Source organism: Lagenorhynchus albirostris, chromosome X, assembly GCF_949774975.1.
Source record: "Lagenorhynchus albirostris chromosome X, mLagAlb1.1, whole genome shotgun sequence".
Classification (NCBI taxonomy): domain Eukaryota; kingdom Metazoa; phylum Chordata; class Mammalia; order Artiodactyla; family Delphinidae; genus Lagenorhynchus; species Lagenorhynchus albirostris.
In genome coordinates this window covers 31,914,383-31,930,602 of record NC_083116.1, presented here as the reverse complement: position 1 = coordinate 31,930,602, position 16,220 = coordinate 31,914,383, and the positions used below count along the sequence as shown (strand labels likewise).

Sequence of the window (16,220 nt, the reverse complement as noted above, 5' to 3'; positions counted from 1 at the left end):
AAGAGTTTTTTTTTTTTTTTTTTTTTGGCCATACGTGGGCCTCTCACTGTTGTGGCCTCTCCCATTGCGGAGCACAGGCTCCGGACACGCAGGCTCAGCGGCCATGGCTCACGGGCCCAGCCGCTCTGCAGCATGTGGGATCTTCCCAGACCAGGGCACGAACTCTCAACCACTGCGCCACCAGGGAAGCCCTATCTCCAGTTTTTTGAGCTAAAAGGGGACGTTAGAGATCATTTGATCTAAAGTCCTCCTTTTACAGATGAGAAAACTAAGATCTGGAGAGATGACTTGGGCAAATTAGTAGCCAAGATGAAATTAGATCTGGTGTCCTATTACTCTCTCTTGTTGTGTCCCTTCATCTATGCTGTGTTTCTTTCACTTTGTCACACTTAACTCTCTAGTACTGAGCTCTCTTTTAACTTTTTAAAGAAAATGGGAGAAATAGACTGGTATATGCATAGGAGAAGGTGTATTGAAACCCACGAATTTCACTCATCAAAAATTGCTAAAATCCTGCCACAGTGCCACGTGGATTACTTTGTTCTTTTTAGCAGCTGCAGATGTTGTTGCTGGATTGATTTCTGCATATAAACACTTTACTAATCAAGTGTTTGATGTATGGCCTTTTATAAGTTCAAAGCAAAAAAACTTGAAGATGTGCCCTAGGGGAATCAAGTGCTTTACCTCAAAGGAAATATTAGTGGTTTTCAGAAGTGTTGGGTAGTTTGGTGATGATGCTTTAAAAGTATAGATATTTTAATTGATAGATTAAAAATATGGTAATCTGTGTTTAAGAATATTTGACTCTAAAATCATATACTTCATTAAAAGTAAACATAACAATATCATCAGCTTTCAATGTATTGGTTTCATACAGGGGATTTAATATTTTAATAAGAGCTTTTATGATCAGTTCCCTGACCTCATCTCTCATTTTCTCCTTTGCTCACTCTGCTGAAGTCATACTGGATCTTTGCTGTCCCCAAAACACACCAGACACTCTTCCACATCAGAGACTTGGCATTTGCTATTTCCTCTATCTAAAATTCCCCCCCCATAGCCATATGATGTGCTTTCTTTCCTCACATAAGTCTTCGTTCAAATATAACCTCATCAAAGTGGCTGTCCTTGAACCTTCTATCTAAATAGCACCCCCACCACCACCCACATCCCCACCTGTCACTATAACGCTGGGTTCCTCAACTTCAACGTTGACATATTGGGCCACACAGTTCTGTGGAAGGAGGGTCATATGCATTGTAGGATATTTAGCAGCATCCCTGGCATCTATGTACTGGATGCGGGGAGCATCTTCCTCACCCCCAGCTGTGTGTGCTAATCAAAAATGTCTCCAGACATTTCTGAATATTCCCTGGGGGGCAAAATAGCCCCTAGTCTAACCCCTAACCCCTCTTTATTTTTCTTCATGGCACTTACGCCATATTACATTATGTTTATAATCATCCCTTATGTTATATGTTATTTGCTTATTAGTTGTCATTAGAATGTGAGCTTTTGTACAGCAAGACTTTCTTTCATTGATTGCAGTATCCCCGATCCCAGGAACAGTATCTGGTACAGTTTTTAAGCAGTAATATATCAAATAGATTAACTTCATAGTACATTTTCTTGAATGGTGTTGTGTTCATCTTGAGTCATTTCTCTATTCAGATTGCTTCCCTTTATTATAATTAAATTTATATATGAAAATCAGTGGAGGACCTAAGGAATAAAAAGCATTTTTGAACAATAAGTATTTGAAATTGCTGTTGAAAGTCCAACTGTCTTTACTAAAAAAATACACCCAAGTGATTATAACCCTCAGGACATTAGCCCTCTTTTCCGATAAATTAACTTTTTGTCATTGATCAGTTTTTTTCCCCCATTTTTAACAGTTTCAGAATAAAGCTCATTAGCACTTAGATACAGTGTTAAGTTATGAAAGCACAAAAATTTAAAAGTTATTTATACATTTGGATTACTCATGACTGCATTTATTTTTATGAACTCTATATTTGTTTTGGCTAAACGTTTATTTACATTAACTCTTGAAAAATTGGCACTGAAGATGGTATTGTAATTTCAGACGTACTATGTAATATAATCAGCATTAATTCATAAACTGTTCTATTAGACTAAGGGGAGAATAAGGGGCATAAATCTTCTAAATAGCTACAGTAGAAATTGTTTTGTACCATGGCAGTGTTTTATTGGTGTATAATATATTAATTGTTTAATTTTTAAAGTCCTGTCAGCTTTATGATTTAATAATAATTTTATTCAGCAGCTATGCTTTCTTAAAATTAGGGATGCTATTTTTAAGTAAAGCTACTTATACACTGTTTAAAACATTAAAAACATGATGTAAACCATGCCCTTTCAGTTAAAATTTGCATTTCCCTTTCAAACAGCCTTTGGTACCAAACAATAAGAAAGAAAAACATTGTATTTAGGCGAGCTTATGAACTGAGCCTAAAATGAAGAAAAATACTCTAATAGGTTAATTTGTTTCCGTTTTTTGCTTGGTCTCCCTTTTTACAAAGATCTCAACAGCAATGGATTCATCTGTGACTATGAACTTCATGAGCTTTTCAAGGAAGCTAATATGCCATTACCGGGATATAAAGTGAGAGAAATTATTCAAAAACTCATGCTGGATGGTGACAGGAATAAAGATGGGAAGATAAGTTTTGACGAATTTGTTTATGTAAGTATGTGAAAACCTACCATTATTAGAAGTGATGATTGCTCCTTTGTCTTGTGGGGTCTTTTAGTAGTAAGTCCTATTAAGTTCCTAAATATATCATAGTAGTACTGTTATAACTAATAAAATTTCTCTCATCCCACCCACTACATTTAGTTCATTCTTTTAGCCATTAGAATACCTTAACAAAAGAATCAAGAAAAGAACACTTACAGAATCAAAGATATAATGCTCTGCTCACTGTGTAAGGTGAACAGTCTCCTTTGGGGGCATCATTAAAGGGCATTTTTCAAGGTGTGAAATGACATCCTCCAAGTGCTTTTTCTATCGGGAACAGTGTACTCCCAAATTTTAACGATACACCCTGACTCACAGTCTTGGATGCTTCCTGAGTTGAACTTTCTGATTAAAAAGATGTTTGCTACTCTTGTGGTAGTAGTATTTAACTGTACCATTTTCCCTAGGATGATGATTTTGATAATTAAAAGTTAGAAGCACATCTTTTCGGTCCATTGGAAGAGGCACTTAAAATTCTTGTTTTCTTCTCTAGTATCATCAAATACTCTTCAAGGTTAGGGGCTGATTTCTTAATTCCTCTACCCCCAAGCACCTAGTGTTCCATACTCAGTGCGTAGAGAATGTATGTGTGGTACTCACTATTGAAGCCTAATGCTTTTAGCTGCTAACTAGCAGGGTCAAGGTTTTTCTAGACATATGGCATTTTCCATCCATATTCATTAACAAGGTATTTGAGATATACATTAAAGAATAGCTGTTGCCTCTCCCCTCAGTTAAGGACACTTAAGATTTTATTGTTTTTATTTATTATTCATTTAAGGCTGAGTTTGACTAGATCGAATTTGGCATTCCTTATATATATTGCAGATAGGTAATTAGTGCCTAATACTTATCACAAACTTTCTAGCACTCCTATCCTTTTCCACGTTTGTTTTTGCCCCAAGACACCTGAAATGATAGCATATACTCCCATCAGTAACCATAGCTCAGTAAAGGAGGTGAAATTCTGATATGTTTTTTCCAACTAGAATTAACCCCTTTAGAACACCTTGAGAGTTCCAGAAGCAAATTGACTAAGTAGTGGTGTCTACTCAACTGATAGCATTTGCCTGGGGGTGGGGCAGGGCAGGGCGTGGCTGGGAGGAGGGGAGTGTTCCTTTTTTTAAAAATGCAGACATATTTCATAACTACAATGCTATAGTTCTTGCCATCTCCTTTTGAAATACTCATCTCCTCCCCACCATTTTTTGTCTCCAGTTATTGCCAAAGCCTTTTGTTTCGAATCCTATGTTCAATAGTAAGTTGCAATTGACTTGCAATATGAGCGCTTGCATGTCCTCTGATGTATAACTTGCCTCCCTTGTAACTGCATGTTTAATTGTGAGTTTAAAGCAGCTTAGAGCAGTAGATAACTATGATCACTTATTTTTGATATAATTTTCTGCTCAGAATTTTTTAATCTACTAAAAAGAACAGACTTAAATACTCAAGATTTGCAGTGTGCCAGTATTTTGAAGGACACAGTTATGAAATTGTCTTTGAGAAAAATCATCTTAGGGAAATATTTAATTTTGTATATTTTGAAACGTTGCTGATTCCACACAGCTGTTTGTGGCTCTTAAGTGAAGGCTGTGATTACCCTAGTATTTTCTTAAAAAGTGAATAACAGGCATAATAATTTGGGCATCACCAGGGATTTTTTTAAAAAATAAAATACTAATGAGGACCTTGTTGGTTAAAATGTATATTTTAGAATTGGAAGAAATCAATATGTTTATACGCCTTCATTTTTCAAATTAAAAAAACCTGGGTTCCTGAAAAAGGAAGTGACTTGCCCAACATTACACAGGGGACTAGTGGCTTTTTCCAGTTACCTCCCTTCTATTCAAGAAATTTGAAATCTGAAGGACAGTAAAATAACCCACATGAAGTTTCAGAATGATACCACCGTGACTGTACTGAAAGAAAGATGGGTATGTAACCAACCAAATGTCTGTCCACTCCCATCTGCCTTGTCATCAATGAAACATCTTACAAATTGTCAGACAAAGTATGGGTAGATCCTAGTTACCTGAGCAAGAGGAAGCACATTATTCCTGTCAGGGATTAACATAGGAAGTAGAAGTAAACATGTTCTTGCATGTTAGATTTTTGGTTTTTATTTTAAATTGCTACCTAAGAGGTGTTAATTGCAAACCAGGCTACAAACAACATGTTTATATTAATTTTGGAGAAGAATATATATATATGGCAGAAAAGAGCCCCCAAATCATATATAAACTTCACGTGTTAAAATTAAATATATTAACTGATCTTATTTCTTCTAAGTATTTCAAAACTAAATTACTGGATTTTTATACTTCCGAGGTAATAGTGGGGTTTTTGTTTGTTTTGTTTTGTTTTTTGCGGTACGCGGGCCTCTCACTGTTGCGGCCTCTCCCCTTGCGGAGCACAGGCTCCGGACGCGCAGGCTCAGCGGCCATGGCTCATGGGATCCTCCCGGACCGGGGCACGAACCCACGTCCCCCGCATCGGCAGGTGGACTCCCAACCACTGCGCCACCAGGGAATCCCAATAGTGGGGTTTTTTACTTCATCTGTAAAAAGACTGGTATGGCGATAAGTTCTTTCAGCAGAGAAATCTGCATTGAACTCTTATTTTCACAGTGAGAACCTTGCTCTTACATAATGGTAATAAGTTATTGACCTGTTCTAGAACTTTTACTAATATTACCGACCTTATAGGATTAAGTAGCTTCATATATGTAAAGTGCTTAGAACCATACCCGGTATATAGCAAATGCTATACAGGTGTTAGTTGTTGGTAGTTATTTCTATTTATTAAAAAGACAGTGTTCTTTTCCTATTATTACTAAGTTTAGGCCTACAACAGATTCCCCGAAAAGTAAAAATTCAAACCTGCTGCGTTGGAAACAAGCCTCAAACACTGGAAGCCAGTCAGTATTTTTTTGCAATTCATTCTAAAATCTTTCCTTCTTAAGTCCTGTGCCTCTGCATTGCTTTGGTTTGGCCACTAGCGCTGATCTAGGAAGGTGATGACACTTTTGAAAGGAATAAGAAACATATACGTTTCATAAAAGAGACTGGAAAAGATATATAGAACCAGAGTGAGCAGTGTACACCAGGAGTTTGTTCACACATGATAAAGCAAGTCCCTCCTCATGGAGGGAAAACAGCATGAAACAGTGAGCTCATTAGTATCACCACGGGCAGCTTTGAAAAGATTCATTGACAACTCTCCAGCACAGTAGTTGGCCTGGTGCTGTCTCTGATTTCAGAGATTCTTGTAAAGCCAAGGCTTATACTCAAATTGCTTTATCATCCACTCGACTGATTCCTTTACTAAAGTAGAAAATAAAATGCAAATTCTCACGTAGTGAATCAATTTAACAGATACATAAATCTTCAACTATCACTTATCTTTTAACATTTTTTTAAACCTAAAGAACAGAGGAAAATACTATGAAACTGAAAATTTGAGCCTGGCTAGAAGAATCTATTTTAAAATATTTAGAGAAGGAAGGTCATGTAACTTTTGTAAGACAATTGAAAATTAACTCATTTAATTGCAACTTTGTATTCAACATGTTATTCCCAAGCATCAAGAGTTTAAGTAGAGCTATGTAAGTAATTGCGTTAGAATATTGTACAGTAGACATTCTTCTTTAAAAGTTATTATTATTTGTGTTGTTCCTCTTTTCCATGATGTTTACAAAGTTTTTCAGCTGAAATAGGGATCATGGAAACAACCTAATTTTTAGAAGCTAATGATCCTTAAGGCAAAAGTAGTCGTGATAAGAAAAGTAACTTTTCATATGTCATTCTGAGGGTAGTAGCTTCGAGGCAATCACATTTTGGAGATTTTTGTCGTTCCAGTGATTTATGGTATCTCAGTCAGGAGAAGCACACATTTTATATTTTAATTTACTACACAGTGTTATACTAAATGAAGTAAAGTTCAGAATGAGGTAGAATAGTAAATATTGTTTTTCCACTGAGCAGACACGTATAGTTATCAAAGAGGGAGCTGTGGGAACAGAATGCATCACAGTTAAGATTGCTACATTCCCAAGTAACCATTTTGTTGTCTAATCTTGGCTTGGAAGGTAAGGTAAATTAAATGAAATTACAGGTGGAATCAGTGTGAGTAAAAATAATTTTAATAATTTGAAATTACCCAGAGTACATGAGTCAGTTCCACATTATGGATACTTAACAGGAGTCAGTATAATGGCCAGAGAGGAGGAAGAGTGATTTCATTGGCTGTGTGTAATATTTAGAGTAGTCAGTGTGTGTGTGTCTATATACATATACAGACATAGACGCGCACGCACACATTCTGAGTCTACCTCTGAAATTACAGGTATAGCACAAAATCACAGCTATGGAAATTGAGTAAGCTTGATTTTGTAAAACTTACTGCTTACTAACTATTTTCCTAAATAAAATTGGGTTTATAAGTCCAAGGAAGGCCAGGATTTCAGGACGGTAACAGGAAAAGATGACTTTGTGATGGGGCTACAGCAACTTTCCTACCAGTTAGAAAGAGTCTGTCTCAGTTGATTAATTACAAAAAGATGCTCTCCTGGAGAGACTAAATGTAAAAAGGCACTCCTCTTTCTGCCTGCCACAGTCTTGCACTAGACACCAGGCCTGCTTAGGGGAGCATGGGCTGGATTTCAGCTTCTACTCATGCCTGCTCTCATAGACACAGCCTGAACTGCTAAATACGGTGACCCTGTTCTATGACCTTCAAACATAGGCTACCCCTCCTGAGGTGTGTTTGTGAGTATGTACTTGTCAGTAATGTTAAAGGCCTTTGGGTTATCTTCTGTTTGCTCAGCAACTTTTCCATTAGGGCCGTAAGTTTCTTTCGATAAGTCTATTGTGTTCTAAACATGTTTTAAAGAAGTTTTTATGAAAATGCTACATCTTGCTCTTGTTTTTCTGGCAGTGGCTAATTTAGCCATGCACATTGGTAGCTCAGGAACAAATTGGAGATTAGGTAAGTTCCAGTATTTCAGACATGTATAGGCAGACCTTTGGAATGTCCGGTCATTCAGTCAAGCGGTTAGAGTAGGGTATGAAATTTGTTTCGTTACAGCCTGCTTTTGTACAATTAGAATGTGCAGGTTAATTTCATTAGCCATGTGCCTTATTGTGAAGAGAAGCTTGATCACTGAAAAGCCTCTTTTCTGGGTTTATTCTTTTTTTTTTTTTTTTTTGTCTGCATTGGGTCTTAGTTGCTGCGCACAGGCTTTCTCTAGATGCAGCGAGCAGGGGCTACTCTTCGTTGCAGTACGCAGGCTTCTCATTGCAGTGGCTTCTCTCGTTGCGGAGCATGGGCTCTGGGCACACAGGCTTCAGTAGTTGTGGCTCTCGGGCTCAGTAGTTGTGGCTTGTGGGCTCTAGGGCGCAGGCTCAGTCGTTGTGGCACACGGGCTTAGTTGCTCTGCGGCATGTGGGATCTTCCCAGAGCAGGGCTCAAGCCCGTGTCCCCTGCACTGGCAGGCGGATTCTTAACCACTGCGCCACCAGGGAAGTCCCAAAATTTTCATCTTTCTTTGCACTATGAATCGTGCTTAAAGAAGGGGGAATCCTTCAGTCTTTTCTCTTCAGGAAAGGAACAAAGCCTTCCTTGTTCTAGAAAATTAACAGATTTACCTGTGCCTTTGAACAACACTAGTCTTTGGCTTAAAACGGATTCAGCGCATGTGGCACTTGATGTTTTTGACAGGTGTGTGCAGTTGACCTCTGGCACTTCATTTTTGGTAGCAGTATTGAAGTACTTGTTTAGCATCTTAAAACTCAAGCCTAGTTTTCCTTATCTTTTAACACTCATCACCTATGGGGGAAAATGTAGGTTACCACAGTATAAGAGAAGATAAATATGCTTATGGTTGTACCTGATTGAAAATTGTGAATCAACAACATATTTTCGTTACTAGATTTTCCAAGAGGTAAAAAGCAGCGATATTGCCAAAACCTTCCGCAAAGCAATCAATAGGAAAGAAGGGATCTGTGCTCTGGGAGGAACTTCAGAGCTGTCCAGTGAAGGAACACAGCATTCTTACTCAGGTAAATAGTTTCACATGTGTTAGGTGAACACAGTGAACTAAGTAGGTTGCCTGCTATAATGTCAAGGAGGGGCTCTAGAAATACATTGCCTCCTAATTAAGAATACAGTCGAAGTCGTTGTGACCTGTATTTGGACTTGGGACTAATACTTCCCATAAAGGCATTACAGGTATTTATTGTACGGCTTCGTTAGCTTGTAAGAGCCATGATACAATACGTGCACAGATAGGCTTTATTACAGCAGAGCCCTACAGTAATATAAATAGAATTTCTAAAGAATTTTGTAACTAACTTCTAAGGATCAGTTAACCCTGCTCTATTCTTTTTGTTTATTTTATAGCTCCTAATAGCCACTGTGTTGCATTCACTTGTCTGGGTTTCCAAAGAGGATAACAACAGGCTTGTGATACATTAACGTACAGCTCTCCTGAACAACTATTTCTGGCTTTAGAGTCAAATAGTTAACCTAGAGTATGAACTAATGTCTTCTTATTCCACATAATTTTAGAGGAAGAAAAATATGCTTTCGTTAACTGGATAAACAAAGCTTTGGAAAATGATCCAGATTGCCGACATGTCATACCAATGAACCCAAATACCGATGACCTGTTCAAAGCTGTTGGTGATGGAATTGTGCTTTGGTGAGATTTCCAAAAATAGTCTTCGATGTAATTGACATAGTTGTTTCTGGATGCTTGACGGATTCATCTCGGGGAATAGCCAGAATTGAAATTTGTCTAGGTTCTGCCCATTTCATCTCTAGGCCTGTCCGTGAAAGTACCACCAAAGGTGAATCTAAAACTCACTCATTTAGACCAGAGACCTCTTCCTAGAGAAGCTCTCAGCTTCCAATTTCTTCTCACCACTGAGTAAGCTAAACAATACAACTTAGTTGAACTTTTTATGTCAGCATCTCTTTATTCTCAAGTACCATAGGTTCCAAAAGAGAAAAACAGGCCACTCGTCACTTTTCACCCTCCAATTACTTATTTCTGAAAAATGCATTTGTCACTCCTGCTGCCCCAGACCCAACAGTGTCTTGGCAGAAATGATATAAGATTATCAACAGTTTGTCAGTGAACGCAACTCTTTTTTGAGGCAGTGGCGTACAGTGGTTAAGAGCATGCTCCATAATCAGTCTGCCCGGTTCCTATTCAGGCTCTGCCACTCAGTAGCTATTTATCAATAGCTGCAATCAAGATACTGACCCCTTTGAACCTTCTTACACTGTTGGTGGGAATGTAAATTGGTGCATCCACTATGGAAAATACTATGGAGGTTCCTTAAAAAACTAAAAATAGAGTTGCCATATGATCCAGCAGTCCCACTCCTGGGCATATGTCTGGAGAAAACAGTAAGTCAAAAAGATACATGCACCCCAATGTTCACAGCAGCACTATTTACAATAGCCAAGACATGGAAGCAACCTAAATGTCCATCGACAGAGGAATGGATACAGAAGATGTGGTACATATACACAATGGAGTACTACTCAGCCATAAAAAAGAATGAAATTATGCCATTTGCAGCAACATGGATGGACCTAGAGATTGTCATACTGAGTGAAGTAAGTCAGACAGAGAAAGTAAAATACCACATGATATCACTTATATGTGGAATCTTAAAAAAAATGATACAAATGAACTTATGTACAAAATAGAAACAGACTCACAGACATAGAAAATAAACTTATGGTTACCAAAGGGGAAAGGGGGAGAAAGAGATAAATTAGGAGTTTTGCATTAGCAGATACACACTATATATAAAATAGATAAACAATAAGGTCCTACCATATAGCACAGGGAACTATATTTAATATCCTGTAATAAACCATAATAGGGAAGAATTTTTTTAATAAATAAAAGGTACTTGATCACTTTGCATTTCAGGATCCATCCATTATGGTCCCCATATTATTGTACTTGCCTCACAGGGCTGTTGTGAGCTTTAAGTGGCTATATATAGAGCACTTAGAACAGTGCAATGGGTATATTTCTGATGACAGTGTACAATATATAAAATTCTTTTTTCTTTCAGTAAGGTCATTTTGGTTGTTTGAAAAGCTGATTTTAAAAATGTGAAATATCCCCTTACTTGCCACTTATCGGCTGTAAAGAGATATTCCTGATATGTTTTAATATAGAGACTCATATGGTACTATTTATTTAATATTTAAATTTTGCATGGAAAGAAGCATGGTTTTCCCTATGCAGAATAACTTGTTTTAGGGCAGTATTATAAACATCTAAGATGTTAGAGTCTAACTCCAAATTTTACCAAATGAGATTCTTCCTAAGTCAGATTCTAACCTAATTAAGATAACTTTTCTTTCTCTCTGTATTATCACTGTATTTCCAGCACCAAATATAGTACCTGGTACATCATCTAGGCACTCAATAAGTATTTGGTGAATGAAAGAATCTCATGCTCAACTAATTTTACCTCTTTGTAGATAAATGGTCGTTTTAATTGTGCATTGTGTAATCTAGAAGAGAGATTCAGTTTCAATGTGCGATATTATCTGTTTTTAATATTTATTCAATAAAGTTTTTTTTAATATCCGAGTAATTCATTCTTCTAAAAGAATGTGGAAGTTACAAAAAATTAAATAAGACAGTATACCCTAATGCCCAACTTAGAAATACTCAACTACTGTAAATACTTTGGTCTTTTTTATTTGCATTTTTATATGTATAGTTTTTTTGAGATCAACATGTTAAAAGTCATATGTTGCATTTTTTTTCAGATTATATGAGAGACATGTTATAATAAGCCTTACAGTATTTGTGTATATTAAAGATTATTTTAAAATAAGTCAACTCATTTCAAAATTTGTTTCAGTAAAATGATCAACCTTTCAGTTCCTGATACAATTGATGAGAGAGCAATCAACAAGAAGAAACTTACACCCTTCATCATTCAGGTATGCACCATTCTCCCCTCCTTCCATGAAACTACTGTTTGAGGACCTGTTCTACAGACCATAGGCTCTGCACTTTTCATCGTCTCATTTAATTCTTATAACAAGTCTGAGTTGAGGCTTGTTTTCCAGATTTCATAGAAAAGAGAAACTGAGACTCAGAAAGGCTTCTGAGCTGTACTGACGTTGCTGCTGGAAGTAAAGTTCAAATCCAGGTCTAACTGCGAAGCAGTTCTGTGTTCTTTTCATTGCATTTTGTGTTCAAACATACAGAAATAAGCTCTTAATTAATTAGCATGCTTAAAGAACAAAGGGCTTTTATTTTCCATTTAGTGAGTATTAGACTGTTAGATAGCAAAATTCCCTCAGGCAAGAGCATCTCGGGATGTGGAGATTGAGAACTTCTAGAACTCTCAGGTGTATTCAATAGACCTCTCATTTAGGCATTTTTAGAAATACGACACTTAACCCATATGGATATCCTTACTCTAGTAACTCAGCCTTTCCCTTTACTGTCAGTGTCCTTAAGAAGGGACCAAATAAAAATACCGAGTTAACTTCCCTTGTAAATCTGAAAAAGACAATAACAATGAGGCTAGATTTGTTTTAGCTATGCTTTTTTTTTTAATATTTATTTATTTAGGCGGCACCAGGTCTTAGTTGCGGCACGTAGGAACTTCATTGAGGCGTGTTTAGTTGTGGCACGTGGGTTTCTTAGTTGTGGCATGCAGACTCATAGTTGTGGCATGCATGTGGGATCTAGTTCCCCAACCAGGGATCAAACCCGGGTCCCCTACATTGGGAGCGCAGAGTCTTACCCACTGGACCACCAGGGAAGACCCTAGCTATGCTTTTAACACCAAAGCCTGGATATTGCTTTCTGTGGATCACGTATGGGTAAAATTAAGACATAATTTCCTTGCTGAGTGTTATTTTCAGTGAAGGGAGAAATAGACTGCAAAAACGCAGAAAGGTTAAGAAGCAAGTGTTGTAAATTGGCTGTCTTGCAGGAAAACTTGAACTTGGCACTGAACTCTGCTTCTGCCATTGGGTGTCACGTTGTGAATATTGGTGCAGAAGATTTGCGGGCTGGGAAACCTCATCTGGTTTTGGGACTGCTTTGGCAGATCATTAAGATCGGTTTGTTTGCTGACATTGAATTAAGCAGGAATGAAGGTAATGGAACACAGTCCTAATTTTGAAAGTCGTTTATTGGTTATTTTTTTCTAGTCATGCAGACTGTCATGCTTTCACTTAATTGAGGTGATTAGATGATAACTAGAATTAAACATAAGGTAATGTTATAGTGTTATTCAGGAAAATAGCCTAATTATAACTTTCTTCTTTAGTAGTAATTAACATTTGTCTGGCACTTTAGAATTCATTGTACAATAAAGGCACGAAAGCACAGAGAGTTTAAGGAACTTGCCCAAAGTCCCCAAACTTAATATGTATTCTTTTCTGCTCTGACCACACAGTCCCCACCCCATCACCACCCTCAGCTCCACTGCTGCACACCATCTCCTATTATTTTCCATACCTTTTCTATTCTATCATAGATTTAGGCCTCTTCAAAACTATTCTAAATTGCCCCTGGTGGTCTCATGTTTCCTGAATTAGCAGAAGCATCATTCTTATAGGATAGGTTTTGATATCACATCATAGACTTCTAGGATATATAAGCATATGCAATACAATTGTCCTGGGGTGCTCGGAAGTACTACATTATCTTCTCCTTTTGAAGTTTAAAATATTAAGCATCACTCCAAATATTCACATTTTCTTCTGGAAATCACCATATCAATCCTCAGTTACTTTGGGGGAAGAATATATACTGGGGGTTCTCAGTATTTCAGGGTCTCACAATGCCTGTCAACAGTCTTATTTTGCACATTTATCCAAAACTTTATTACACTTACACTTTCAATCCACTCAAAGGGGCCTATATTTAAACAAATAAAATTTTTCTAATTGCTGGCCTCTTCTGAGCAGAGGCTTCTGCACAAGTAGGAATGTTACCTCTGCCCTTGCTTAAATCCCTCAGTGCCAGAGTGACATGGCATGAAGCAGAGTCCATGAAAGATGAAATTTGCCTGTTAGAGGTATCGCTTAGACCTCTTTGGAAGTCAGGCAGTTTCCGTCTTGTTCAATGTAAATCTCCTTTTATCTTATGGGAGGTAGTTATTGCATAAGGACTACACAACTTCTTCATAAAACAGTGCTTGAATTTAGACAGTGCTCTGTACAGACACCCAAGCTTCTACCTCTTACCTCTGGGAATATTTATCAAAAAACCCTTGGCTTCTTCTAGGCATTCAATTCAACAACAAAAAATTGTTGAGCAGCCTTTACATGTTAGATGCTATAGAAAATGTAAAATTGAATTCTATTCCTTTAAAAGTAGGTTTAACACTTCAAGAGTTAATTAGTTATACTTAAATATAAATACCTTAGGGTTTGTATACTCGTTTAATCAAAAGGTTAAGTAAAGGGCTCCAAAATTTTAAACATACTCCCCCAAGTCTCTGATTTTAATATTATTTAAGAACAATTTATGTAAATATATGACATAATGTGAAAATGTTCAACTTAAAAGCTAGAACATTTGGTATTTGGAATGTGAAGAATAATAAAGAATATGTTATAATATATATTTGCTGTGTATTCTCATAATACAATGTTTCTATCTGTATCATAATTATCTACTTTTATTTATCTTTGTTATTAGACTGTGAGTACCTGAAAACCAGGCACTAGGTCACAGTACTTTTAGTACCTCTCTTACTTACTTAATAGAGTGTCAAAAGACTCAATAAACTTGTAATAACTGTTACATGGAATATATTGGTTGTGGGTTTTTTCCTTATAGCCTTGGCTGCTTTACTTCGAGACGGTGAGACCTTGGAGGAGCTTATGAAATTATCTCCAGAAGAGCTTCTGCTTAGATGGGCAAACTTTCATTTGGAAAACTCAGGCTGGCAGAAAATCAACAATTTTAGTGCTGACATCAAGGTAACTGTGCAGTTATCGACACTTTGGGGGAATATAATGACTCGGGAGATTTCATGCCAGCTTAAAGGAGGGGGTCATTCCTATGAGTTTATCACCCAGCCTTGTTGCCTCTTGGCCCTGACGGTAGATTTCAGTAGAGAGATGGAGCCAAGTAAGGAGCACTAGCGCCAAGTCTAGCTTTCATTTTGCGGAAAGGGGTAAAAAGTATTATATTATAGTCCTAACATTTTCTATTCTACCTACTGTTCAACATGGAGTACGAAAGGACAGGCAGTCATGACTCTTCTGTTGCTAACTGCCTTTTCCAGGCCTCAGTGTACCTTTTAGTAAAGACCTGGAAGAGAGAGGGCCTCAGGATTCCCTGTCTCCTTCTGTCATGTGCTCCCTCCTTCAGGCACTGAGTTCTTGAGGGTAGTTACATACTTTTATTTATGTCTGTGTCTCCTACCTCAGCGTCCGCCCTTGCATTACCGCCCTCCTACTAAAGCCCACCTCTAACACAACACCTGGCACATAAAAGACCCACAAAGATTTCTTGCGTTGAGTTGAATTTTGGCACTCACTGCTCACCACGAGCACTAGGGAAAACTCGCAAGGGCGGGAGACATCGGTAGCATTCATTTACCACACGTTGCCTCTGGCATCTCGGGGAGACAGGGCCAAAATCACCAGGGCAGATATCTTGGCATTCTCATTAACCAACTCGACTCTCCAAAATCCGGATGTTGGAACACAGGGAACAAACTCAAGGATCTTCACCAGATGTCACTGGCCAATAGGGCTGTGAAAATAGTCTGCGACCACATCAGTTTATTCAGTGGTGAGAGAAAGTAATGGGATATATTTGCATTACTGATTTCATCAGTGAAAATTAAGGATGGCCCCAAAATTATAAAACCAACTGACCCCACCTCTTCTTTTAATTTATGCAACATGCTTAGCCAGCTATATTTTGCTTTACACATTAGATATGTTCCCAAAAACCATTCATAAATGTATTTTATGTTCGGAGCACATAATTTAAATGTATAAAAGGGAATCTTATATACAAATGAATATTTTTTAAAAAATATTCTGCTTTGAATATTTTTAAAAAGCAGAGGATTGTTAGGTAATGTATGTTCAAGTTCAGATTTTCACCTGTACAGCCCCTTTTCAGGGTAGTAAGTACAGACTCTGTGGGGTCTGCTCTTTACCTGTCTTTCTCAAGTACATAGGGTTAGATTACGAATTGTTTCTGCACCTTTAGTAGGTAATTGTAAGCGAAAGCAGTGCAACTGTAATGCACTACTCCTTGGAAGGAGATAACCCCTATGCCCACTAATGGTATGATCTGGGTTTGCATTCCATGAATTGCTCTGAAGTGGCTTTCACTCACCTGATTCTCCCCGATCTTAGAATCGTTTCTGGCGAGTGTATCAAACTTATTGGGGTGGCTCATTTAAGATGCAGCTCTCCGGGCAGCTCC

At 37.6% G+C, this 16,220-nt stretch overlaps 1 protein-coding gene across 3 annotated transcripts in view; it reads left to right on the top strand.

Annotated features, from left to right (window-relative positions):
* The window catches only part of PLS3 (plastin 3), a 90,573-nt gene that overhangs the window by 62,992 nt on the left and 11,361 nt on the right, over nucleotides 1–16,220 (top strand). For all 3 annotated transcript variants that reach the window (XM_060137119.1, XM_060137120.1, XM_060137121.1), the window contains exons 3-8: nucleotides 2,544–2,707; nucleotides 8,691–8,820; nucleotides 9,329–9,461; nucleotides 11,662–11,743; nucleotides 12,751–12,916; nucleotides 14,610–14,752. In XM_060137119.1, coding sequence (XP_059993102.1) covers nucleotides 2,544–2,707; nucleotides 8,691–8,820; nucleotides 9,329–9,461; nucleotides 11,662–11,743; nucleotides 12,751–12,916; nucleotides 14,610–14,752 — 818 coding nt within the window. The remainder of the gene's footprint in view (nucleotides 1–2,543; nucleotides 2,708–8,690; nucleotides 8,821–9,328; nucleotides 9,462–11,661; nucleotides 11,744–12,750; nucleotides 12,917–14,609; nucleotides 14,753–16,220) is intronic.